The sequence below is a fragment of the Meleagris gallopavo genome, chromosome 9, assembly GCF_905368555.1.
Source record: "Meleagris gallopavo chromosome 9, MGAL_WU_HG_1.1, whole genome shotgun sequence".
NCBI classification, from domain to species: Eukaryota; Metazoa; Chordata; class Aves; order Galliformes; family Phasianidae; genus Meleagris; species Meleagris gallopavo.
The window spans coordinates 2,814,987-2,842,719 of record NC_139412.1 but is presented as its reverse complement, the minus strand read 5'-3'; the positions used below and the strand labels follow the sequence as shown (position 1 = coordinate 2,842,719).

General features: G+C 37.5%; 1 protein-coding gene across 5 annotated transcripts in view; it reads left to right on the top strand.

Moving 5' to 3' along the window:
• Window positions 1-27,733, top strand: part of LRCH2 (leucine rich repeats and calponin homology domain containing 2) — a 42,950-nt gene that overhangs the window by 5,434 nt on the left and 9,783 nt on the right. For 2 of the 5 annotated variants that reach the window (XM_085230359.1, XM_085230355.1), the window contains exons 2-17: window positions 10,664-10,808; window positions 13,389-13,515; window positions 15,427-15,532; window positions 15,627-15,763; window positions 15,972-16,105; window positions 16,440-16,530; window positions 16,866-16,977; window positions 17,277-17,374; window positions 17,457-17,524; window positions 17,701-17,805; window positions 18,774-18,851; window positions 21,990-22,058; window positions 23,025-23,073; window positions 24,143-24,259; window positions 27,020-27,064; window positions 27,471-27,521. In XM_085230359.1, the coding sequence (XP_085086485.1) occupies window positions 10,664-10,808; window positions 13,389-13,515; window positions 15,427-15,532; window positions 15,627-15,763; window positions 15,972-16,105; window positions 16,440-16,530; window positions 16,866-16,977; window positions 17,277-17,374; window positions 17,457-17,524; window positions 17,701-17,805; window positions 18,774-18,851; window positions 21,990-22,058; window positions 23,025-23,073; window positions 24,143-24,259; window positions 27,020-27,064; window positions 27,471-27,521 (1,532 nt within the window). The remainder of the gene's footprint in view (window positions 1-10,663; window positions 10,809-13,388; window positions 13,516-15,426; window positions 15,533-15,626; window positions 15,764-15,971; window positions 16,106-16,439; window positions 16,531-16,865; window positions 16,978-17,276; window positions 17,375-17,456; window positions 17,525-17,700; window positions 17,806-18,773; window positions 18,852-21,989; window positions 22,059-23,024; window positions 23,074-24,142; window positions 24,260-27,019; window positions 27,065-27,470; window positions 27,522-27,733) is intronic. The other 3 variants (XM_085230356.1, XM_085230358.1, XM_085230357.1) reach the window with 3 other exon arrangements.

Sequence of the window (27,733 nt, the reverse complement as noted above, 5' to 3'; positions counted from 1 at the left end):
CTCAGTTCCCAATTGTGGTTCCTGGTGGGCTGGGGGAAACATGCACATCCTTTGCAGTACAGCTGCCTACATTAAGTGCACAACTTTGGTTTTTACATCATCTTTCTGTCCTTTTTTGGGCATTTAGTCATCCACGCAATTACAGTTTTAAAACAACAAAGCCTATAGCTTAATATTCAATGTCAATTGCATGAGAATGTTATTTGCAGTACTCTTCTGCTGCCTCTTGAGCATTCACTTCTAAAGCAATTCTGTTTTCCTGTGTGAATTAAGTTATTTATTGTGGTACCAGTGTTGGTTAAAGTGATGGCAACACCAAGTCCCACTTTGAATTTAAGAGACATACAAATATGAGGTGTATGATAAATGTAGATTACCTTCTGGAGATCGAACACCTTGAAAGATGTGGTTCTTCAGTAACGACTTCTTCACATTTGAATGGGAACAAGCTCAGGTTACATGAGCTTTTTGTACTGCTGTTTTGCTCAGAACTGTGTCAGATGCAGGAACTGGAAGTGACACCATTAATAAGAAAGCAACTGTGGAAATTTCCCACAGTGGTTTGTGAGCCTATCGAGTGTCTGGAGAAAGGGAAGATGAGTTATGTATGCTCTCTGAGGCTTTCTTGCTGAAGCCCAGTAGTAAAGATGCTCGTTAAGGATGCTTATTACTATAGACAAGCTTAGGAAGTTCTCAGTTCAGTGAGTTGAAGTTGAAACAACTGCTTATTAGGCTGCATAGCAAATTGCGTTATGAATAATACAACCAATATCTTAATGTAATCTTAAAAAAAAATAAAAATAAAAATCCATGTTACATCTTCATCTGGAATACTGGTCTGTGTAATTAAAGAACATGAAATGTCTAATTTTGGGGAGGGGGGCTTTCTGTATTCTCCATCCAGCAAAATTGGATTTTGCATAACGTCGTGTCTTGGAATATCAGGAAGATTTAACCTCTGAAATACTTAATGCTGGAATACGTCCTTAGCAAAAAAAGTACTGTGCAGGGGCAGTTGGAGTGCTGCAGCTTCACAGGAAATGCAGAGCTACCCCATAGTTATGTTACAGAACTATGTATTTATTGCTTGGCCAGACATGATTAGTACTGATACATTCCCAAGTGCTTGAAAGGTTCACTTTGACTGGTGAGTCAATGTGTAATTGCCCAGCAAAGATAAATTGTATGAAGCTTAAAGGAAGCCCTCATCTCAGACCTGTTCGTAGGCTGCTGGCCAGCAGGTGTAACTTACACGATGCAAATCCTTCACCATCTGGGTGCTAGAACAAAGCATTTTCCTGGATTTGTTGCTTTGTCGTTTTGTTTCAGCTGGTGGAACCAGTAAGGAGTTGTCTTAAAGATGGAAAAACCACGTTGATTTCAAAGCAGTGCACTGGGTCTCAATCCCTCCTACCCAATCAGAGAAGCTTAGCTTGTAAGAATGCTTTTCATTGCCTGCACAACTTTCTCTCTCCCTGCATTATGAAGATCTCTAATTACATGGCCATGTATGGTTCCTTCCTGCATTGCTTTCACTGCATAACTAAAATTAGTGGGTAACCACAGAGCAGGTATTTCCTAGCTTTTGAGTTATTGGATCCAGAACCCAAACACCACTTCCTATCTTTTTTTGGTGTTTTTTTTTAATTATATTTTTTAACCTGTTACTCAATAACTACATTTGCAGCCCCGTGTTTTTACTGAAAATGATGTTAATTTACTGTGTCCCCTCAGTTGTCTATTGCAGGCTGATAAAAACCTGTTCTGCATAATCTCTTACATGTGCTTATGTTCCCTGTATGTTTTGTGCTGAATCTTTTTGGAGATAAGCTAGGAACTGCATGCAGCATCAAGATACGGGTGTTCCTTGTTCCTGACATCGTTTTCTGCCTCTGGGCTTGAGTTGCATTTTTCAGAACCTGAAGACCAAAGTAATATGACTACATCAGTGTGAGCCTTGAAATATCAGCGTATTCGCTTAATAGTAGTTAAATACAACATCCTGAAGCTAGAGAAGGATGTGAAAGTGAAATCCTCACAAAACTGGGCTTAAGACAAACAGAAACAAAACTAGAAACAGAAGTAGAAAGAGCTGTGCATGTAGCACCACTTTTGCAGAGCATGTGTGTGACTCTTCCTTCAGTTTTCTTCTTACTCCAAAAGCAGCATTGATCATGAAGTAAAAACAAAGTGTGAGTAGCTTAACTTCACTTAAATACGATAACTCAACCAATACTGCTCCTAAACCAGGTCCTTCTGAGCAGCAACTCTAAGAAGCTTATTTCTTAACATGATCTTTTCCTCCTATAGGAACTTGAATGGGTTTGTTCTTTCAGCATGTTGATTGCAAGCTCAGATTACATTACTTGTACTATTCCGTGGGTTTGATGTAGCTTTTCTAGGTAGAAGTTTAGAAGTTAACATTACCTGGAGGCATTCAAGGCCAGGCAGGATGTGGCTCTGGGCAGCCTGGTCTGGTGGTTGGCGACCCTGCCCATGACAGGGGGTTGAAACTAGATGATCGTTGTGGTCCTTTTCAACCCAGACCATTCTATGATTACAGGTGATTTGCACTTCAACCATAGCAGTGTAATTTTAAAAAGTCCTTTTAGGGCTTTTAGATGGTGTAAAATGCTAATGTATTAAATGATTGTCTTCTACAAGGGCAAATTTCTTGAGAATAGAACAATAATCTTCCATATGAGGTACAGAAGCTTAAATTCCTAAGTTACATCTGTCTGCTGTTTTAAAAGAATAGCAGTTCTGCCACTGCTTCCTATTTGTGGGGAGGTTGTACTGCAGAGTGAGTCCTGGTGTTTGTCACTCCGTCATGAGTGCTTACTGCCATTAGGAGCCAGTGCTGAGGTTTGGTCTAATCTTTACCATTTTACTGTTAAAATATGGAGCAACCACAAAGATTAGAATAGAAATAAAGATAGAAGCACAGTCTATCTTCATTCTATTTTATTTGCATATACGCAGCAAATAAACATCAATTTAAATCTTACTACATAAACATTTAACAATCAACTTTAAATGTATTTTAATTTCTTTGTGATGGGGAGGTATGCTGGTGAGTTTAATTTCCTGAGGGATAAGTGCTTGGCAGGTGCATCAAGGTTTCTTTTTTTCTGCAATGTGTTCAGTTTGAGCATAGCCCTTCACCTCTTGATGTTGTAAAGTGAACTGATATATTTGGGTATTAAACTCATTAAGCTTAATACAAACAAACAATTGCTGTGATTCTGGAGAATTCTTTGCAAGGGTTTTATTTAAAAATTAATGAAATTATGTTTTGAAGCTGAGGTAGTTGATGTTTATATGCACACTTAATGATCTTGAAGGTCGTTTCCAACCTGAGCAATTCTATGATTCTATAAATCATGGCGTGTTTTAATTGTTCTATGCTTAATTTTTAAACCTAAGTAAGTATTGGGAGTTCTGATATTTAGTTATTTAAGTAGCCAGGCTTCTTTCTTCCCTTTTCATTGAAGAATATAGGAATGTTTAGTTGTGCTTTAGCTTTAAAATTTGAGCAATTAGCTTTAAAGTGTGATGTGTAGGGTTGAAGGGGAATGCTAGGTCGTGTACCTTGTCCTGTAGGTCTGGTGAGCTTGAGAGCCTAAGGTTCCTGAGAATTGGAAGGAATTAGGAGTTTCAGAAACCTTGGATTGTATGTTGTTTGAATGTTAATGGGAAGGGGTAGGCAGCTTATGCAAGGGACTTGTCATCAGAATCCCTGCAAAAAGTTCTCTTTAATCTGTTTCCTCTTTATCCCTCCAGATCTAGATTTCAGTTTCTGGCTTAGTTGGTTTTGCTTTTCTTTCTCCCTCCTCCTATAATTGGTAGCAGCGTAGGAGCACAGCTCTTAAAACACAGAAGGGTTCAATTTTGTTTGGTGAAGTGGACACACAAAGTAACCTAAAAATGAGTACTAACTGGGATTTTTTTTTTCCCCCCTTCCATATTTGAAAGTTCCTAATGAAGATGAGATGTTTGCTTAATGTTGCCATGTAAATTAATGGCTGTTGTGGTTATTAGGATCCTCTATGCTGTGGGTGTCCAACCTTTTGTCTTGCCTGGGTCACACCGAGTGAAGAGGAATAAATAAAACAGTGGGTTGGGTGCATATGCTGTATATGAAGCAGATATGTATTTAGGCACACTTGGTTTTTATAGATGCATCTTTAATTTTCCTGTGTATCATCTTAATGAACTGATGTCTGAAATATCCAAGCAGTGCTAAGATAGTTAAACTTGTGTGATACAAACAGACTGCAGTTTTCAATCCCCCTATTTAGACAGGTTGAAAGAGGCCTGGGCTTGTATGTTGTTTGAATGTTAATGGGAAGGGGTAGGCAGCTTATGCAAGGGACTTGTCATCAGAATCCCTGCAAAAAGTTCTCTTTAATCTGTTTCCTCTTTATCCCTCCAGATCTAGATTTCAGTTTCTGGCTTAGTTGGTTTTGCTTTTCTTTCTCCCCCCTCCTATAATTGGTAGCAGCGTAGGAGCACAGCTCTTAAAACACAGAAGGCCACAGAAGGGAAGAAAGAGGCCTTCATAGGTCATTTAGGACACTGTCATGCTTTTTCATGATTATCATAGAATCCTCCGTTCATTTTTGTGCATTAAAAAAGGGGTGGCCAGCAGGGAGAGGGAGGTGATTGTCCCCCTCTGCTCGGCTCTTGTGAGGCCCCATCTGCAGAGCTGCGTCCAGGCCTGGGGCCTCCAGCACAGGAAGGACATGGAGCTCTGGGAGTGAGTCCAGACGAGGGCACTGAGGTGATCAGAGGGCTGAGAGCCTCTCCTGTGAGGAAAGGTTGAGGGAACTGGGATTGTTTAGCTTGAAGAAGAGAAGGCTCCAGGGAGGCCTCATTGTGGCCTTCCAGGACTTGAAGGGTGCATATAAACAGGTTGCCCGAGGAGGCTGTGGATGCCCCATCCCTGGAGGCATTCAGGGCCAGGCTGGATGTGGCTCTGGGCAGCCTGGGCTGCTGGTTGGTGACCCTGCATGTAGCAGGAGGTTGAAACAAGGTGATCATTGTTTTCCTTTTCAACCCAGGCCATTCTGTGATTCTATGACTTTGTTCTGACCAAAGAAAGCATCATTGCTTAAACAATACAATTGATTTGTTCCTTTCTCTGTGGTTAGGAATCAAAACCAGATCTTTTCCTTTCGTAGTTTCTCATCAAACATGTCAAGGAGCCTTACAGTTTTAGTCAATTCTGAACCACACGTTTTTCTTCAGTTTTCTTTTTTTACATGCATCACTTGTGGCTTTCATATTGGGCTTTAAAAGACTTTGTTTTAAGGTCCATAAATTCATCTCTTACCTTTGTGTATCTTCTGACTCATGAATGCAATTTTTTTTTCCTGTCCTTGAATGATCATATCACTTAGATATACTTACATGGTTGCTTTGAGGATTAAAACAAGATAGAAAATGAGGAAATTGTTAGTGCCAACAGTGATGACAAATCATGCTCCTGGATGTAGTTTTCTGGTATTGAAATAGCACAACAGAAGCTGGCAGCTTTGCTTTGCTAATAGAACAGAATATATCCAATTGTCTTGCTTTTTGTTACCTTTTTACTTATCAAAGGAGAAAGATGTAGTACAGAATGTAGTACAAGGGGATTTCGTTTCTGAAGTGGTATCTTTAAATGTTTGTAGGGTGCTAGCTGCACTTCAGGGTCTTTTGGAGCTTGGTACTGGCAGAGTGTTAAAATGAAAGATGATATTTTCAGATATGGATAACTCAAGTTTTACGTGAGCTTATCAGTGGTTCTTAATAGCATTTTTGAGCATCTGCATTTAATTGTTCTCAGTGAAGAAGATAGCAAGACTAAAGGAAATGTGGAAATACGGTTTTTGTAGCATTAAACACATCTGAAGGGGAGATGTGCAGGCTTGGGATGCTTTCAAGTCTTTTATCTCAGAAGAGGTATGAAAGCAGGGATATGAACGAGGCTGATGGATAAACTGTCATAAGTCCAACTTATTACAAATACATAGTTGTGGTGGGAGTGGTTGGGTGACAGATTACTGATGACTTTAAAATCAACAGAAACTCATGGTGGTTACAGCACTGGAATAGTGTATGTAATAAGAGAGCTGCTCAGACTTGAAAGCATTCTTTTTTTGTGAAGAATAGATGTCTTACTTTCTTGAAAGACGGGCGCAGACTGGGGCGTGCTTTGACGTTTAGCAATTATTGAGGATGTTGGTGGGAGGACAAAATGGGGAAAAATAATCAAGTAGGACTTAATGCTTCTCATTGATGTCGATAGATGAACATACTTCAATGACAAATCAATGCAATTTGTATTTTGCAGGGTCTGACTTGTTGATTTCCTGCTCTGTGAAATGCTTTGTATCAAACTGTTGTGCACGAGCTGTGTAATAACAGACACTGGAAAGAGCTCCTGATGCACAACTCGATTGCAGTGTGTTTGCTCAGTCACGATTTGTGCTTGGCTCTCTAAAAAACAGCTCTGTGTTTTGGTGATAGTTCAACATTTGCTATAGATTGAGCTATTGATCGCTGCTGAAAACAGAGTGAACAGTGGATAAATGCAGGTGGGTGTGCTGTGCTCACTTGTGGATACATAGCTGGCCTATCAAAGAGCTGACTTACCTTTTTCTTCACTTACAGCTATGCCATGAGCTTTCACATTTTCTGTGTGATGATTTGTAGTCTTGCAATTATTAAAGTGGATGAGAGGAGATATAATTCTATTAGCAAGAAATCTCCACTATCAGCATAAGAGATGCGGGAGCTTCTGTAAGCATTTTACCTTGCATGCACCAGAAAACCAAACATCCTTAAAACATAACAACGCATTAATTATTCAACCAGTTTAGTAATGGAGAATCACCCTGACACATAAGCACTGTAATTAAGTTAAATGTTGATGCTTTCAATGCAGTCTACTTAAAACAAAACCCTCCTGTTCCTAAGCATTAACGAGAATGCAGATTTGATTCTCCTGATGGTGGTATTGCCTGGTGGAGGTGTTGCTTGTGGAGATGGATCTCTTTGAAGTGCTGCATCTTCCCATGGAGCTGCAGGCCAGCCGGCTCTGTTGCCCTGCTAGCAATTCCTAGATGAGGTACATGTCAGCATGGCAATGACTACTGCTGCAGTGCTGATAAGGAGCTCACAATGGCATTTTTCCCTAGCATCTTATCTACAGAAGAAGCCTTCTGGTTCAGCCTTCTGGAAAAACAAAACAAAACAAAACAAAAAAAAACAACACCTTTTGATCGTCTTGAGGAAATATTGCTACAAAGAACTTCCTTCTTGGTATCCTCATTCCCAGGTTGATGTGGACATTCAACGTGCGTAAGAAAGGAGGCATTGGGGATTAATGTGTGGCACCTTAAACTCTCTGCTTTTTGCTCTGAAATAAGCACGTTGTCATTTTTGTCCATTTCCCTGTCGTCTTCAGAGCCTCAGAGCTGACTTTCCCCATGGCAGGGGGGAACTCACAGCTCTTTTGAACCAACTGTACAAATTGCAATTTTGCCACAGGTTAGAGGCTGAGCTGTGACAATGAGGATTCAGGAACTAGAGTTTCAATAGTACAACAGAACTATTGAGTGAAGGGAGATTACTCCTTAGGACTAGGATTTGCCCTATTTTCGGTTGGTGTAGAAGCTTGTAACGCTTTGGTATTTACTGACTCATTTGCATGCTCTTATTTCACTACAAATTCCATTTACATTTTGCTTTAAATCATGTTATTTCTTTCTAACTCTTAAAAAGCTCTGATGTATTGTACTATTTCTAAGGCTAGAAAGGAAGAACCTTTGTCTCCATTTCCTCGGCTGCTCCAGTACTAATAATGCCCATTGCTTATCGTGGTTGGTTGTGAAGTTAAATGTGTTTGAAGTCTAACATCCTTAGAGAAGGTGATGTTAGCAGAGCCTCAGTCTTGTCTGTGGTGCTCGTATCACCCTTGGCACTCCATCAGACAGGATGCATATCAGTGTTCTCTTTGGCAGGCTCTCCTAAAGGCAGGGCTTGTCTTCCCATTGGGGATATGACAGCAAGAAGAGATGGGATTGTTTGTGTGATAGAACAACAGTTGGTAGCACATGTAATCATAGGGTGCTTTGGAGTGCTGTGCTGAGTAGCAGCATTTGCCTGCCTATGTATCTTCACCCAAGTGAAGTAATAATCACTGTCTGAATTATAATTAAACTTTTTTTATGCTGTTATAGTTCAATATGAGTGTTAGCATGACAGATTGCAACTGTTGGTCTCCAATCCATGTTCAGCTTGGCTGTAGGTAAATCTTTAGGATGAGGTTTTATATGTACAGTTTAGTTTTAGTCACTAATTTACTTCTGTGTTTTTTTTAATGCCTAGGCTATATTAAAGCATTACCATAAAAATGGATGGATTTTTTTTTTTTTAATGTGCTTCAAATTCAACACATCTCATGCAGAGTTAGAATATAAACAGGAGTGCATTGGCTCAAGTGACTACTCCAGCAGTACATCTGATGGCAACCAACAACAAATGCTCAGAGAAAAGAACATAAAGGCAAATCTGGTTTGACCTAACTGACAGTACAAGCTTTTTTCCATTGTATCGTGGCTTAAAGTTGTGTGAGGTGCCTTCTTTCTTCTGTCTCTTGATTTGTTTTCTTTCTCACTCTTTTGTTTTTGAACTTCTAGTGTACTCTTTTTAAATGGTCTCTATACAGTCAGTAAGGACTTTGTTCTTTCAGTGTAAAAATAAATGAAGCAGCAACTAATTTGGTAGTTCTGTTGTTACTCTTTTAAACTTAACCCTTCTGATGGTGTTCTTCTCACTTGTAGAGCTAGTGAATCAAAAGACCCTTTGATTCTTGGTCACGGATAGTGTCTTATGTTTAATCTTCACAAAACACTGTCAGTTTAGAGTCTCCCAGTCTAAACTGGTTGAGGAAGCAATTCCTATAATCTCATTTCTAGAGGGATTGTCGCCTAAAATCACGTGTACTTCAGCACTCAACAGCTTTCCTAGCTTCTTCAGTCTTACATCTCTACGTGCTCATGATTCTCATCAGTTTGGTTCGGGAGATGCAGCTTGTTGATGGGGCACCTCTGGCTGGCACCCCAGCCTTCTAGCTTTGAGTTGCCTCTTCTCCCCTCCATCTCAGTGTCATTAATTTGCTTGTTCAGCCTTCATCCAGTGTTGATCCCTGCCTAATGCCACTCACAGCTGCTTGGCAGGTTGTACTTAAAGCTGTTGAGCTCTCTCTTTTGAGCCTGACAGTGTCCTTTAACCATTTCTCCAGCCCCTTTCTAGACTACTTCTCCAGTTCAGTGCAACAAAAGAAACAGCTTATTCTGCTGTCAGTATTATAGGGGCTAAGCAGAAGGCTGGTTACTTCATGCAAGTGTTGGAAACTGAGAACTAAAGCCTGAAATAGCAAAAGATCTGTGTTGCTTCTTTCTTAAAAGAGTTTGTTCAGCGTTTCTGAGAAACCACATCCTTTTTGAAGCATCTCGGGTTGGGAGCCAAAGCGACTTTCAGAAAAGCAGGCTTTCTTTCTAAAGTAAATTCCTATTTTTCATCAAGAAGATAGTTTCCTGGGTTGATGGCACAGGTTTTGGTAGTTAAATGATAGTTTCAGATCTCAAGGTTCATATTCCACTTGAACTCCTTTATATATATATATGTATATATATGTGTGTGTGTATGTGTGTATATGTGTATATATATATATATACACATATATACACATACATTTTAAATATATATAATATATATATTATATATAAATATATATATACATATATTTTAAATATATATTATATATATATATAAAATATATATATATATATATATAAATTACATGCAGTTGGAGGTGGTCTGCACTGCCTTCTCCCAACTTCTCCATGCAGACTGTTATAATGCACTCATACACTGTATGAATAACCCTATTTAAAGTATTATGTTGCTGTTGTCAAAGAGAGGCCGCTTGCTGCTCTTAGGCTGGGGTAAATTGCAGCCTTATTTTTATAACTGTGTACTTCTGGCATCGATAGTGTGATTTGATTCCCTTTTTAGCTAAGTCATAAATGTGCAACTGGAGAATTTCTCAGTTCCTGTGCTTACAATAAAGGATGCATTTTTAGATGAGAACTGCAGCTCTTGAGCAAAGCATGCAAGGTTTTTTTGTTTGGTTGGTTTTTTGCTGACTTGGCTTTAGCATTGCAGATATTTTGCACAACAAAACTAGCTTGTAATGTAGCTGTCAAACAGGAAAAGTAATGTTTACTGGGCTTGTTCCCTGCTTGGTTTTTAAGCCTAGCATGGGAGGGGAAAAAAAAAAAAAAAGCAGTTCCATGGGTGACTGGTAGAAGAAGGACAAGAAGTGAGATTCAGTTTCATTTAGTTTCATTTTAAACATTCTTAACTAGCAGTGGGTAAAACATCTTTGAATTTCTGACTTTTTTTTTTCTATTTTCTGTTATGAGTGAGTATCAAATAACACTGTTTTAGTGTTGTAAGTCTTTTTGGCCAATTTATTATATGCAGTACCGTCTGCTAAAACAGAATTATTTTATACTTGATTTTATTCTTTAGCATGCTAAGAATAACAGTGGTTATTTTAATCTTATCGCAGGCAAATTTTTGACTAAAAAAATCCCTTTACTTCCAGATCTTTCCAAGAACAGATTTACTGAAATTCCTCCTGATGTCTGGCTGTTTGCACCACTGGAAACGTTAAATTTGTATCACAACTGCATCAAATCCATTCCAGAATCTATAAAAAACCTGCAAATGCTTACCTACCTGAACATTAGGTGAGTAATTCTTTTCTTATTTTATTGTATTTTGTTGTTATCCAGTTTCCCTCTTTGAAAAGGTGGAATCCTGCTTCTGTCGAACATTGCCGTCGTGGCTGTATTTCTGTCCAGGTAGACACAGTAACTGTGTTTGTCATATCCTTGGTGTTTTAGAGCCAGCAGTTCTTACTGCTTCCTTTGCGGGAAGGAGTTGGCTGCCTTGCAGAATTTCTTTAAATAAACTGTGGTAGCTGACTGTAAGGAGAGTTGGTGAAGTTTTCTTTGTTTTTACTGTTATCCTAAAAAACTGTGTTTAAAATTTACCCTTAGAAACTTACCTCTCTTGGGGGGTAAATCGCTCTGGCCAGAACATCCTACTCATCCTATTCATTTTGCACATTAGTCACATCCATTTTTACTGTTAAACTTGGAAAACGCATGGTTGGTCTTCCTTAGAAGAAAAGAAGCTCAACTGGAGATTGTTAAGGATGTTCTATGAACATACAGAAGCAGATGGAATCTGTTGGAACCCTCCTTTACAGAGCTGAGGCCTTGTTTTCCTCAATATTCCTCACACTTTTAACACTGACTACATAAAGTCCAGATCATTTTCCCCAGCTGAGAGCTGTTTAACATGTCAGACTTGATAACAGAGCTTGTTTAATATTCTATGTATTAAACTTTGGGGAAAAAGCAAAAATCCAAAACCAGCAGCCCACAATAATCTCGAAACCTCCAATATCTGTTCTTACAGAACAGATTTCTTTAAGTCATCTGTTTGTGGAGATTCTTCAGAAGATAAATGATACAATAAAACTGCAGGGTTTGTTTGTTGTTTCGGGAGAAACTTGACCTCATTTCCTTCACAGGAGCAAAATCCCATTTCTCTTTTGATGGTGATTGAGGTGCTCTATGCAGAAGTGCAGTAGCATTAAGTTCTAAGTGGGTGTTGTGTGTTATTTCAGGAGTCACCTCACCTGAGGTCGTGGTTGTGTTCTATTCTTCCTTTTCGTGCTAATATCTGAGTGCTGTTTTCACAGTACATGTGGATTGCAGTGGTGAACAACAGGGAAACACTGCCAGACTAACTTCCTTGCAGAAGAGAGCCACGTGATCTCCACTTCTCATTTTGTATTTAAAAGACTGGAGGGAAGCATTACACAATTCCGAGTTGGCTGTTCCTTTTCCAAACACAACAACCTCATTGACTTCACATGAATTTCCTATGTTTCACTGCTGATGAATTACTTTTTCACTGCTAGGTTTCCACAAAGAAAAGTTTATTCATGCGTTGTATCTCATACCATCCCATCATATCTGCCTGAGGTAGAAACCCCACGCATGCATCCAAAGCTTCCTGTGTTCCACTTGGTGTAAATACGTTGTTCTTTACAAAGATGCTGGTGACAGTTTACTTTCAGTTTGCTGTTACAGTGCCTCTTTGGAACTGAAACATTTTTAAGTTTTTTGCAGCCCTGTCTGTAGTCCTGTAGCATTAGAAAACTTCTTTTTACTATGGAAACAGTTGTTCTAATACATATCCATTGAACAAAAGCAGTTAAGGTGGTTTTTCTTTCACTTAAAGTAGAGGCAATTACTGACATCTTGGAATTTTTTAGGTATGAAAGGAATTAATTTTCATATGTTTCACACGGTTCTTTTCTAATGCCTCTTTCTTCAGTGTATGAGTGCCTTATGAGAGCAATTATATGCACTGCTGGCTGTGGCACTCAGCAACTACTAGATTTTCCAATGCTGATTTAAAATTGTCAGTAACAATATCTCTCTTGTTACCAGAGCAGACTTAAGCTGCTTTGAAGAAGTCAATTTTAATTAAAATTTATCTTGTGGGCTGTTATTCACTGAAGTAGTAAATAGGTGTTGAGAATTTTGGTGATGGCATAGGAATGACACAACCAAATGGCATGGGAAGCAGTGACTTTTCATAGATCCCCCTGGTTGGGCATTGATGAGAAGACTCCATCAGTTTGGGTGGTCCTTTTGAAAGTGTTGGAAGCAGCATAAAAGCAAACATCAGGTACGGATTCAGTATTGCAGATGTTCATCAGCTCAGCAGGAATGCAGTAATTTGTCAGTATTTGAACCACACTGATGTTATATTCCTGACAGATTCCCTACTGCCCACAGTCAGTGCTGATAATCGAGTCACAGTAGCTGGGACAAGGTGCCAAATCAGCTGTACCTCTCCATCAAAGTGGGGAAATCATGGCATAAAGCTTTGAGAACATGGGTTAGAATTTCCTGTGATGTGTTTGCTCTTGTTGTTTGCAGTTGCATTTGTCAGCGTTCTTTTAATTTCTTTTAACAGAGTTCTCTATGTTTTAACATTAGAAAGTTCAGCTATAGTACATTCTCATTTATCCAAATTAAAAGCGGGACCTAAAATGATGTATTTTAGGCTTTTTCTGGTAGGGAGTTCATGATAAAGATTATAGCTTTATGAAACATAAATGAAATTATAGTTGGTGGAAAACATTTCTTCAGAATAGGAGAAAAGTACAGCATCTGAGACTTGCCATCAGGCTTCAAGAGAGTACTGTGATCCAGCCTTGCTTCTTTATTTTTCTTTCTCTCAAGTCGAAATCTTCTGTCAACGTTGCCAAAATACCTGTTTGATCTTCCACTTAAAGTTCTGGTTGTCAGTAATAACAAGCTGGTCTCCATTCCAGAAGAAATTGGAAAGCTGAGAGATCTAATGGAGTTGGTGAGTATTAACTGTACTAAGGAAACTATAAGGACTTTGTTACAGTGTAAGAAAAATATAAATCGATAATGATTTTAAAATAAGAATGCAAAGTGTAATTTCAGTTATTCTTTCCTCAACATTTGATCTCAGAATACAGGGATAATGTGTACTGCAGAGTCTCAAAACTGGGAATAAAGACAGATCAGCACGCTGGGTTAACTTAAAGCCCTCAGAAATAGAATTGCTTTTCAGATTGTTTCATCTGAATCTCTGATTTGTATGTTAAAATGTTACATTTTTCTGCTGACTTTCTTTACAGTAATCACTGTTCTGTTGAAGAACTTCATTTTTTCTCTAGCTGAGGAGTTTATTTAATCCATACTCATATGCTAGTCCATTATTGTTGTCCAATTATGCATTCCCAGGCCACCCCAGCCTTTTCTTCTTCCCTTGCTTTGGTTAGGTTGAAGAGTGATTTGAGCTATTCCCAGTTCAGGTGCATCTGCCACATGATTTTGTTCTATGGAATACAGAACCTTTGTGCTTTGTTGTCTGTTATTTTCTTAATATTCTGTGCTTTAAGTGTTAAGCTCTGCTTTTGGAGAACTGTGCACAATCATTCACAAACTTGGCACTTGGATGAGGTCTGATTTTTCAGTATTTACTATTTCTTTGGTTACTGCAAGTAAACCATACCCTATTTTGGGAGTAGGTGTTTATGCTCTGAAGATCTTTTAACATGACCTAATTTTTGAGATAAGACAACACTTATTCCTTAATTTACAAGCAATGTGAGATTCTGATTGTGAGGCTTTTTTAAGGTCTTCTACTCCTTTATTTGGTGAGAAGTTCTTTATACTTCAGTGTCATAGAGCTTCAAGGTGAGATCCACTGCTGCTGTTTTACAGGAATTGATAACTTTCCAGTGTTACAGTAGCACTGTTTTTGAACTATTTTTCAGGATTGTCAAAACTTGCTTGATGACAGATTTTGGACATAGCAGAGAGTTTCATTCCATTACCTGTTGGACCTGTTTAGAAGTTCATACTTTCTTTTTTTTTTTGACAACCAAACCACATGCTGGAAAGATTCTTTTTAGAAAGGAGTCCTATCTTCCATTTGGTGATGTGGACAGAGAAGAACTTGCAGTAGATCCACAACAGCTGACCCTGAGCAGCCTATAATTTGAGACATCCAGCTGTGTGCAGTCATCTCTGTTGCTAACAGCTGGAACTCTGAACTGTGTAGTGGGGAAGGAGGCTGGCTTAAGGCTGACTCACTCAGCTGAGTGAGTAACTAGAAGCTAGCCTTTAAAATCAGCTTCCAATTCTTCATTATGTAGATAAGTATCTAAAATGTAATGGTATTTAGTCTAGGAAATGAGTCACTGCACTGTATTTTATTGATATTGTTATTGGAAATAGAGAAGTTCAGACACTGTTGATTATATCAGCGTGATTTTTGATTTTGGCCACGTAGGTGTTGAACCAGAGGCAGAAGTATCTGTGGGCTGTGCTCATCTGGCACTGCTTTGTTACACTCTAATGCTTGAGTCCAGAGAGCTGGTGAGCCTAGCATCACTCTGTACATTTTTTGTTCCTTTGATTGAAGATTTTTAAGGAAAGAAGAATTTTTCTGAAAGAAGCAGATTGTAAATCACTTGCCTGCAGTAATACGAGAAGTTTGTAGCTGACACAGAAACTGCAGCAGGATCCTTTGTTTCCTGGGGTACAGTTTTAGTTTCAAAACCAGTCTTTCATCATTTATTGTTTTAACCTTTTGAATTGAATTTCTGAAACATGAGTCACTAAATAGTGCAGAATCAATGTGAGATCTGCCACGGATGCTTTATAACAATTCTCATAGTTTGCCTTTGTTTAATTTCATTTAAGATGTTCAGCTAATTTTTTCATTATATTTTTTATCTAGGATATTAGCTGCAATGAACTTCAGGTTCTTCCCCAGCAAATAGGAAAACTGCAGTCACTTAGAGAATTAAACATAAGAAGAAATAATCTCCATATGTTGCCAGATGGTAAGCTGCCCGTCGCCATTTCTTTAGTGTAGCTAAACGAGGTAAAGTGTTAATTGGGTATCTTATTCTTTTTTTTTTTTCCCCCTCCATACAGAACTAGGAGACCTTCCTTTGGTAAAGCTGGATTTTTCTTGTAATAAAATTACAGAAATTCCAATTTGTTACAGAAAGTTACGTCACTTACAAGTAATAGTTTTGGATAACAATCCAATGCAGATACCACCAGCACAGGTTAGTATGGAAAAAATGCTGCTTTAGTAATTTACAATAGAAGAGCTTCCTCTTTAAGATCCTAACTTAATACCAATCAGGTTTTATTTTTTAGCTGTATTTCTGCTAGTAGGAATTGTGAGCACGAACTCATCAGTGTAGGAAGAATTTGTTGGCGTGTGTTTTTTAAAGACATGCTATGTAATTAAGAACTGTTTTTTGTTTCCAGATATGCTTAAAGGGTAAAGTACATATATTTAAATTCCTCAGCATTCAGGCATGCCTCAGAATAGATAAAAAACCAGATTCCTTGGATCTTCCATCGCTGGGTAAACGAATCCCCTCCCAGCCACTGACAGACAGGTGAGTATTGGATTTTTGCTTTGTTTGATGCTTTTATTTATTTATATTCTTTAGCATTTGCTATGGAGTGGTCTTTGGGGTGGAGAAAAGAATGTAAAACACTTACTCTTACAGTTCAGTAGCTGTAACTTCAGTGGTTTATTTTAGAAGTCATAGAATTTATTTTTTAAGGTAATATTAATGGAGTCTGAAATTGGATCTGAGTGACTGAAAAATCTCCATTGTATAAAGATTTGTAGATGAATATATAGAAAATATGTTTAAAAGAATGTTTATCTTTTAAAAAAGTGAGACTGCAGTTTCTTTCATTCATTGTTATTTTTTAAATTTTAAGTAGCATAGAGGACTTTTATCCCAATAAAAATCATGGACCAGACTCTGGCATTGGAAGCGATAATGGAGATAAAAGATTGTCCACAACAGAAGTAAGTATATTATTACTTCTTATATGGTGAATTTCTATAACTTGTTTTGTAGAATTTTCTTTGCTTCTCTATTTCGTATAGTTTGGGAAATGCTAAGCAAAGTTGCATTCAACACCCTTGGAATATTTGTACAGGTTAGTTTGAACCATTGGACTCGCAGAATCAGTCAATGCTCCCTGAACTATTATTCTCTTAAAAGAAAAAAAGAAGTTTCTGTGTTGGGAGCTATTCCTCATGATATGGGTGTGTTGTATTATAACTCATGGTTTATTAACAAATCATCTAATAATGTGATTTATATGCAAATTCTGTATTTAGTGTGACTGTCTTTACAGCCATCTGATGATGATACAATCAGCCTTCACTCCCAGGTATCAGAATCAACAAGGGAACAGACATTGAGGAATGACAATCATGTAATGGGGAGTAAACTCGATCCACAGAAAGGTAATATCTGTTGTGCATCTGTCACTTTAGGGAAAAGAATTGTTTTTCTTAAGGTAATCTAATTTAGGAAAATGGCACAAAATGATATGAGGGTATACTGGAGTTCTATCTTCTTGAATTCAGAAAAAAAATGTAATAAAAATCATAAATAAAGGAAGATAGATCAGAGGGATGTGATTTAATTGCATTATCTCTATCTGTAATTTTTCACTTGTACTTCTGACTGTGACTTGTCTCTCAACGTTTGATTAACAGAGCTGTTAATACTGTCTTTTCTGTTCCTAATCAATCTTTACTAGACCAGGAGGTGTATGATTACATTGATCCTAATGCAGAGGAGGGAGCTGTTCCTGAGCAGGGAGATGTGCAGATTGGACCACTGCTGTCTTATATAAAGGTAGCATAGCTTGATTCAACTGACTTCTTTTTTTTGTGTGTGAGTTAAATTGAAGTCTAATTTGTTTTTCATCCTAAATAAGGAACGAGGAAAACACCCTGAAAAATCCCAAAAGATAGAGCACAATGAGGACTGGGGAGATGAAAAAAGGTAAATCTTTACATCTTTTTCGATGAGGCGTTTTACTTTTAAACTCCTTGCATGTAGAAGTCTGTTAAACACAAAGCTCCTCTTCTTGAGCAAAAAAGCAATGAAGAGCTGCTTGTTGCTGTTTCTGTATCTTGCTTTACTGAAGTCAGGCAAGTCACTGATGTTTAATTTTTCAGACTTCAGAAAGAGCAGCTGCTGGCTGAGGAAGATGATGAAATCAAAGAAGTGACAGACTTGAGAAAAATAGCTGCTCAGTTACTGCAGCAAGAACAAAAACACAGGTATTAACAATCTTAGTTAACTGTGTTGCAATTAATATATTCTTTAGCCTGCCTTGAACTTGAAAGTTCTTCATTTTGAGAACAGTTTTGAACAGTTGAAGCAATAGGCTGTCCCGTGTTTCTTTTCATAAAATTGCTGTCTTAAAGGAGTGATATCCTCATGTGGAGAGGAGGACATGATAGCATGATAGGGGAAGTGTCTTGATTTTTATGGTTTGCATGGTAATCTTTTTTTTTTTCTTTCTCTGACCAAGCTAGCATGGCCAGTGCTCACCTAAATAGACTATTTTCTGCATTTAACATGTGGTGGATGTATATCTTTTATGATGGCTGTTTATATTGTATGTTGTCTTGTCTGGTTAGTTTTAGAATGTCTTGGTTACCTAGTCTTTTGTAGTACCAAGCCACTCCTGGTGTGCTGCAAGTTAAACTTTGTCATGCATTCTTCTGTCCTACTGCATTGATCTTGTTAAATGTTTTACTTTGCTCTTAAATTGATCGTATGTATGTGATCTCAGTAATTAAATTTTACTTCTTAGTTTAGGTTTTGTATTTAAAGTTTGCTTATGTATCTTTAGATATATGGGGGGTAAATCTCTAATATAAAATGACACTTATTTGCAATTAGTAAAGTGAAATTTAGACCTGATTTTGAATCTGTGGCTTGTGGATTCGTAGCTTCTTGCCACAAGCAGCAGTAAGAATAATGTTCTGAAGTTGAATTGAGATATTTCTGAATTTGTGGAAAGCATGTACAGCCTGAGCAAGCAAAATGCTCAGAGAAGTGAGCATCATGAAATAACTCCTTACTAATTGCATTCCTGCTCATTCAGTGTTTGCTTTTAATATTACGCAGTGTTTCTTTTCTTTTTGCTTGCTGTGCTAATGACTTCCCTGTCCTTTCCCATCAACCTGTTCTGCTTCCTTCTTCCGTCTTTGGCTTTGATGTACATGAAATATGAATACAGACGAAGGCCATTAAGCTATAGAACTTCATTCAGTGAAAAGCTCTTCCAGAGGACGAGGGCGGCAGGACGTGCATCCAGGTATACAGTGTTTGTGGAGCATCAGATTTTCTAAAAATGTGGAGAACAGAAACATTTCTGGCCATTTTTGGAAGCAAAGCAGAAAATAGGGGTTGGCTAAGTTAGCCTAAGATACTTTGCTAGCAAAAAGCAGATTGCAATGTATTTATTGTTAGTTGAGTTGAAATACTGTTTGAGGAAATATTTAATTAGGCAGCTCAACAGAGTATATTTAAATGACCCTTGACTAGAAGCCTATTTTTCTGTCCCTATCACATACTTTATCTCCTTTTTTTTCCCTTTTGTTTTTGAATCTATAATAGCTCTCATATGGAACATCAGAGAAAAACTTTGTTTCTTCAAAAACCTCTTGAGTTTAGTGATTGTTTTCATACTATTGTGACTGAGAATTTTTTTGCATTTGTCAGCCATAAGTGAAGTAACAGGTACACAAAACTCACAGGAAGCTAGAACTCGGGGATGGGATTGTGTGGGTTATGCTCAGACGTGTATGTGATGAACTGACTGCTTTCAGGTTTAGCTACCTTATCAGTTAACTGTAACTTACTCTGGATGCTTTCTGCTGAAGCAGACCAGGAACTAGGGTAGTTAATTAATTGAAACGATCTAATGTGGTACCAAATGAGTCTGTTTCACTTCTTGGGTGTAGGTGCTCCCCTGACAACAGGAACTGCCTGAAGCTATAAGAGCACAGCTTACAATGACAGCATAATACCTGAAGGCATTAGACTGTTCCTGAATGAGTGGAGTCCTCTTGAGTTTGAAATCTGTTAGTTTTGTATTATAATGAAAGATTTCTTACTGTCTTTGTGAGCTTAATAGATCCCAGGTAGTTCTTGTATTTTAAACATAGCAATGGCAATCCTTCAAGCACCAATAGCATCATTTGCTTCATTTGCATTCCTTAATTACAGTATTGCGTTTGTTTAAAATATAAAAACGAAGACTGTTGGGAAGAGAAGCTGCTTTATCGATTCTCAGACCTTGGAAAATATTTTCCAGTAACATAACTGGACTATCAGTTCTTTCCCATCTCGTCAGCATTTTGGTGCAGTTGTTAGTTTGCATGGCATACAACCAGAAAAATGAGTCAGCGTTGATTTTCGAGCTCAATGTATGTATAAATATGTATAATTGTTTGTGCTGTTGAGTTTTTACATTTCACACTGTGTATGCTTTAAAACCCTTGCAAAGCTTGTAGTTGATCTGTGTAATAGCACAATTTCTGTAGTTAGTGGGAACATAAGCAGAAAATGAACTGCAGTGCTGATGCAGTTCTCTTCTGCACATTCTTACACTGGGGTTCAGTATGAGCATCAGCAAGTCCATTGGCCAGTCATCTGTCCAGATCTTTGTGTAGCTGGATTTGATAGATGGCAAGAGCAATTGCTGGGCTCTTTGTGCCATTAACATCTCGTGTAAAAGAACATCACTTTAGGATTTAAGTTTTGTTCTTCCCTTTTTCGCACACTGCTTTGTATTGTATTTCCTGCAAGAAAGATTTAGGCTACCAAGTCTGTATTTCCAGATAAACTGTTGTGCTATGAACTCAGGAGTCTGTAGTTCTCTAACTTCATATTAATTTAATATGAATTATGATGTATGTTTGGCATTATGTGGCATACTTTTTCCCTAACACTTCTGTTCATGATTATGTAGAAGAAATAGCCTTTGCTACATAGAATCATTGAGTTTACAGGAATTAATGCCATTTTGGTGAAGCAGATGCATCAGTGTGTTTGGATCTCTCAAATTTCTACATTCCTTCAGCTCATCTTAATGGTCAAATATCACCACAAAGTTTATCTGAATTTCTCATTGCCTTCAGTTGAAGAGAGAGAGAGCTAAATTACTTGGGAATTGATTCTAAAAATTAATGACTACAGAGCAGTTTATTTCATGATGGTTGATGCATCCCGTGCTCTGAATGTTAAATTTTTGATGAAACTTCTTTCTTTCTGGACTTCTTTAAATTCTGGAAAGTGCCCTTAAGGTTGTTACTGAAGACAAAATGTAGGGAGCACGTGCTGCAAACTGAATTATCGAGTTGTGTTACAGGCTTAACTTCTCAATCCTGTTAAACTGAATTTCACACACTCAGATTTGAACTAAGAGTGATGACTGAGCTCAGAGTTACGAAAGTAATCAGAAGTCTGAATGGAAATCAGCCATCATTTGAAGTTCCTTGTTTTACTGCCATATATTAACTGCCATAATAACAAGGTGCCTGCAGAGTAGTTGGTTTTCTTCTTGGTTTTTTTTTCCCTATTTTTAATAAATTCTCCATATAACTTGATGTAAACTTCCTTTGTCAGTCCTCTCCAGCACGTGGTGAATTCAGTATTGAACCATAATGTTGATACCTCCAAGAATTCATTAATCATTCCAGCTATTCTCAGCGTGATGCTTAACTGAAAATGTTTAAGTGTTCATGATGGGTGTGGTATTTTTAACATCTTAAACATAATCTCCTTCCTGTGTGTATTCCCAATTTAAAAATTATAATCTGAATCTATATATTTAAGATTTTTATTGCTTAGGGTTGAGGAAAATGGGATTTCTGTAGGTTTATTAGACTTAGCTTAGTTCTTAGCTTGCATTTCTCTTATTCTCCTGTTTTCCCTCTCTCCTTTTCTTGCATTTCTTTTGCATTTGCAGTCTTAATCAACTGCCCTCCTTCCTCCTGCTGACTGATCTGTAGTGCTCAGCCTGTTTTATCTGCTGTAGTTTGACCATCTTGTCTCTTTTGGTTTTAGCAAACAGTGGGGCCTTTTGTGTGGAGGGTGGAGTAACTTCACAGCTGCAAGATCAGTTCAGCTGGTGTGTACCTAAGGACAAAAGGGGAAACTGCATTTTGGTTTGGATTATGATCGATTTTAGTTGGTTAAAAGTCAGAACAGAACTATTATACAAGCTGAAAATTGTATTGTTTTGAATGGAAGCAGAATGGATTTCTTGGAAGCCTTGGATTTCATGTCTGTGGGTACACACATATATATTCCAGCTTTATGGAAGATCCTACCTTATTGTTCAAACTTTCATTTACAGGAAGAGGTATACTGTGTAAGTGAAGTGTGTTCTAAGAAAAAAAAACATTAACTACAAAACTATTGACTATTATGCTTTTTTTTCCTGTAGGCTTCTTAACCATTCAGCCTCAGTAAGCACGAGGAACAGGCCAAAGCAGCCAGTGGAGTCTGAAAAATGGTATTAATCTACTTTACTTTATCATAGCTTTTAATATTTTATGAAACTAATTCTGATATTTGTTTTATGTCAGTACTGCCATCTTTTGACCTATTGTTTTAGTTCAGGATGAACAGCAGAAACAGGTGTGTGCACAAAGTACATGGGTCTTACAGGCTATTTGTTGTCCTGTTGTGCTGACGTGCAGGAACTCCAGTCACTCACTGTGTAAGGAACATAAAAAGATAATAGAAATACTGACATATCCATAAGGAATTCACACATATAGACCATGTAGTAGGTATTAACAGCAGAACGGAATTATTTATTGTAGCAGTTCCTGCAGTTCTCATTACTGAGTAGTCTAACAGATGTGATTCAGACAGATTTCCTATGCCTAACAGCTTTAGAAAGCAGATTAATTGGTTTGAGGCAAACGTGGAAAAAAAAGGAATAGAAAATACAGAAACTGAGAAATGCCTGGTTACTTTGGGAGTAGGTTTTATCATCATTGCACACACAGAGCTGAGTCCTTGTGTTAAATCCTCAGCTGTAGTCTTTTGGTATACTGCACAGCTTCTAAGCTCATGTTTTACTTCAGCTGTCAGAATGTGAATGAAATGGTTGTTGGTAAGTTGATGGAGCTGAATTTCACAGAAAGATATAGAAAATTTTTAAGTTGCACTGGATCTAAACTGTCCTATGTTACTCTGATAAGCTCAGGCACCATCCTTGGCCTGGAGTATCCTTTTGAGATTCTGCCATTTCATTGTCCAATCTTCATTTTCCTTTCCATTGTTAGTGTAAACCTAACAGTGAAATGAAGGCTGTGAGTCTTCCAGATGCTTGAGTACAAATGTTTTGCCAGTATTGAAGAAATGTTGGATGGTTGCTTTGAAAAACAAAATAATGGAACGTAGTAACTTCTTGTTCTTTAAACACACAAAAATAATGAAATTCCATAATGCCTCTCCTTTTGATTTTTAGTGTCTCAACAGATGAAGTGAACTCTCCAGTGTCTCCATACAGCTGGCAGGTAAATACCCAAATCCAAAAGGTTTATTTGCTTCATTGTTTGTTTGTTTCTTGCTGAAAATGTGTTAATTTGGTTGCTTGCATACATAGTATACATGTAATTGTGGAAAATGGAGAACTTTTCATCAACTTTCAGATAGTTTGAGTCAAGTTGTGTAATGCAAGGCTTTTTAGGGGGTATGGTAATGGCTGTACAATTTTGAGACTGGTGAGATAAAGTTTAATTGTTTTTTGAATTTATTTGCATAAACAATAAGGTTATGGCAAATCAGTTTAAAAAAAAAAAAAGAAAAGTACTTATAAATAATCTGAATTATGTATGTCTTCCACTCCATGTACCTCCTCCTGTCTTGCATGACACAAAATTGCAGTGAAACTATAAAGGGTACTTAATTATTTTGGGTCTTAATCCATCAGTTAATACAATTGCTAAATGGCCCAATGTTTTAATATAAATGAATCTTTGAAAATGTGGATATTCTGTCTTAGCCTCTTTATGAATTGGTCCCTTCAGTTTGTCCATTGCTTTCCACAGAGTAAGCAGACTTATTTATTCTTACTTTAAGAATGAATTTCCATTAACTGCCTCTACCAAAGTATTCTATTATGCAACATTCTGAGACTTTTATACAGCTATTTGGTGTTTGCACCTTTTTAGGTGAGAACAGTACGCAGATTCTTATTATATTCATCCTCATCCTGTGCAGTGAATGTTCGTACTGAGAAATGAGATGTGCTGCTGGCTAACCACAGTTCTGAGTGACCCTTTGAAGTTATATATGGTAGCATTAGATGGCTTCCTAACATACCTGTGAACACTAAGCTAGTGCAGAAAAGTATGTTGTTCTCAAGAATGATTTTGTAGTTCCTTTTTCTTGTATGAAGTGTATTTTAGCATCTGAAGTGATTTCTTTTTTAAGTGGACAGTTGATTTCTACTAGAATTGCCTTCGACACTTCCATGCCTTAAAGCTACGTTGTGGGAAGCCAGCTACAGTTCATAATAATTTGTGGTAATGCATGCAAGGTGTCTTTTATCATTTTTGTAAAAGTATTTGTAAACTTTCCTAGCCACTGGAAAACCAGAAGGATTCAGTGGACGATCAGCGCTGGCCAGAAACACAGCCAATAATTTGGCAGAATGAAGAAAGGAGGAGAAGTAAACAAATTAGAAAAGAGTATTTCAAGGTAATACATGGTGTTGGTAATTACTCTGTATTTTTTTTTCTTTTATCTTGAAGTGCTTGGACTTTTCCTCCTTTGCTTTGCAAGCTGTACAAGTTTGCAAAGGATCTTTAGGATCATCTATTTCAAAGCACCCTGCTATAGATGGATTGCTCAGAGCCCCATCCAATCCATTTGGCTCCAGTTTGAAGGATTTCATTTTCAGTCTTTTGAAACGTGCTTTGTCTTTTCTTGCAGCGTGGTTACAAAGGATGTATGTGCATTTTGGTTCTGTATTGATTTTGCTGCTGCAGTGAGTCTCACTGTCACTAGATGTCAGTGTCTGCTTGTTGTAGAACTGCTGAGAGGTAACAGCACTCAGATAAAATGTGCTTTTACACAGAGGAGAGGAATAGGATAGTTCTGACCAGTGCTAGGTTGAGTTAGGATCTAATTGGTAAGTTATGAAATCGGTTTCTTGGATCTCTACCATCAAAGATCTTTATAAAACGATAGGGAATTTTAAAGAAATTAAGTTATGGGGGGAAAAAATAGAGTATGCTGTATAACCCAGATACTTCCTTGTGATTAAAGAAGCTATTAATTTTCTTGCCCTTGGGAATTTAGAGAGTTTTATCCTAACTTGAATTCCAGTGACCCCCTTCCAACGTTTGTATCCGTTAATTAACTTCACACTGCAGTCTTTGAGGGGAAGGAGGAGAAAATTCTCAAACAGAATCCTGCCATTTAACTCATTAATCTAACCATGTTTAATAAGCATTTGTCCAGAAGGTTTGCACTGGTTATTTATTATCACTTCAAAAAGTGTATTTAAATACTAATAGTTCTGAGCTCTGTGGTGGAAGCAGATACCTGAAATTACATTTCATGCAGCTGTTAGTATGTCTCAACAAGCTTAATTTACTGATTAGGGTTAATCATATGTGGCGTTGGATCAGCAACAAAAAGTACGGTCTCACTTCATTCTCATCAGTTTCGTTTGCAGAAACAAGGCAACAAGTAAAGGAAGTGAACCCTTTCATCCATGACAAGTGTGGGGGGAATCAACTAAACATTGTGAGCTTCACAGCTGTTCTGAGAGCCAAATCAAAGTACAGTTCATAGTGTCCATATTTTCTTGGCAAAAAAAGTGCATTGAAAAATGTCTGTAGTGCCAAACATTAATGAGTATCTTAAGAGATGTCATGCCAAGCTACTGCAACGGGTGTTATTAAACCACGAATAATTTACTTGGCTCAGCATCCAGAAGTATTTATAGAGCATCTTTATTATATAATCTATATAGTTTTATTGCTGTAGTTGTTCAGTGCAGCTAAGGATGCCTACGAGAATCAGAACTCCTTTTCCTGTAGCATGTCTTTGAAGCCTGGCCAATATTTTAGATCTTTATTGTGCTGAATATTATTGTTACAAGAACTTTTACCACCTAAGACAATTTTATGAACCCAAATGCATTTTTGCTGGGATAGTTTATAGTTGGATTGTAGCTCCATCTAAGCAGAAATTCTGGTTAGCATACCCACAAGGGAAAGGAATTACTATGTGCTAGCTGTGATACGGTTAAGTATGGGGAAAAAACCTGAATGCAGAACTGGCTGAAGGCCTGCATAAAAAAGAAGTCAGCTGTGGATGTCTACAGGACACTGAAAATTAAGCTTTGGCATATAAACTCCCAAAGTAATGTATTTCCTTACAAACACACAGGGGATATTTCCCTTCAGATACACAGGGAATAACCTGAAGAAGCAAAATATCCAGACATAGATGTGTGTAACACATCTGTATGTGACCTCAGGACTACATGCACTGCATACATAGGTTCCTTTTTAAGAACAAAAGAAGTCATTCAGTAAGTCTTGAAAAGGCTTCTTCTGGGAGGAAGACTGACATCTTAAGTGTTTCAGTTAGACATAGAACTTCACCTAACAGAACTATCTGAAGTTGCTTATTTGTGAATGTTTAGAACATAATTTCAAGTCAGTTTTGTCATCTTTAAGTTTTTCTAACTGTAACTTATAGGCAGCCTTCAAAATTAGATCTCTGAGGAGAGATCCTGGGACTGGATTCTTCCATTTCCAAAGTCAGACTCTTAATCTGTCGTGTTTTGTATTATACCATAAAAGCAGATAGTGCAGCCCAATGCACTTTGAGCACTGAGTTTTGTGGAAGACTGAACTCTTCAATTCTACCTGTATTTTCCTGTTTATTTGTATGTTTCCTCTACAGGCAATGAAATACATTTCTTTTCCATCCTAAATAGGACTTTTGTAACTTTCTTGCTTCAATCCCTCCTTCGTTTTCATTGCACTTCTCAGATAATCAGGAGGTGGGGACAGGAGCATTGTGCAAAATTTCACAGACCTGTGAAAGAGCAGTGGCCTTCAATAGGTAAAAGTATGTGATCAGGCTTTGCAGTTGTAAAATCCATCTTAAAATTGCTTCTACAGTGTATTTTTGTATCTGACACTGAAGGCTGTCAGTTACTGAGGTCTGCCTTCTTGAATCAGATGTTATATGCAGTCAAAATTCACATTATAAAAGTATTTCTGAAATGGGTTTGTTCTCTCACCATCATACAGAAGTTCTTGGGTAGCCTAGGAATTGAGTGTTCCTTTTGTCTTTTTTCTTTTTCCTTTGATTCTGTAACGTGTTCTTTTTCTCAGCAGCTTCAAAAGTAGTAACTTCTGAATGATATCAACTCGTGTAGTTTAAAATGGAAGCGTGGTTTTTCCTTTAATGTTGATAATTCTGTGTGTTTTGCAGTATAAATCTTCCAGAAAGAGTTCAAGTGGAAATGAAAACGATGAGGTAAGAAATGGAAATTGTGTGAAATGAATAAGAAAATAGTTTTATAACCACCAGTGAGCCATGTTCATGGAACAGTGTAACAATGGCTAGAGTTGGTGCAAACCAACTTTGCTTTCCTGACGCCAAAGCAGGAATAAAGTGAAATAAATATACTCCTATTTGGAAAAAAAACAGCCAAAGAAAACCCAAAATTGTGTAGTGTGGAAAAGGTATCATTAAAGTAATGCTCTACATGAGTTTTCTTAAGTATTGTTTCCTACGTTATATGTCTTTAAATTCAGTTTCTACCAATTTGTGCCATACTTGACAAATGTATGTCTTGTGTATTTTGTATTTCATTATTTCATGTTTTCTTGTTAAATCATAGTTTTCATTTTATAATTTCATCTCTTTGGTTTCCTTTTAGCAAGACAGTGATAATACTAATGTGTCCCCACAGTCTCCTGTGTCGTCCGAGGTACAACTTTGTGGCTTTGTTTTTCACTCAACATTTTTTTTGTGTGCACATTACTCGTGTCCCCAGGTTTACCATGCAGACATAAAGCTGCTAGCTTACTTTGGAACTGGAATTAGGGATATTTCTTTGTAATGAAGGGTCAGAAGTAGAAACCGGAGACATAACATGTTTTTGTTTTTTTACCTTTGCAACTGCCTGGTCTTCCCTAGGTT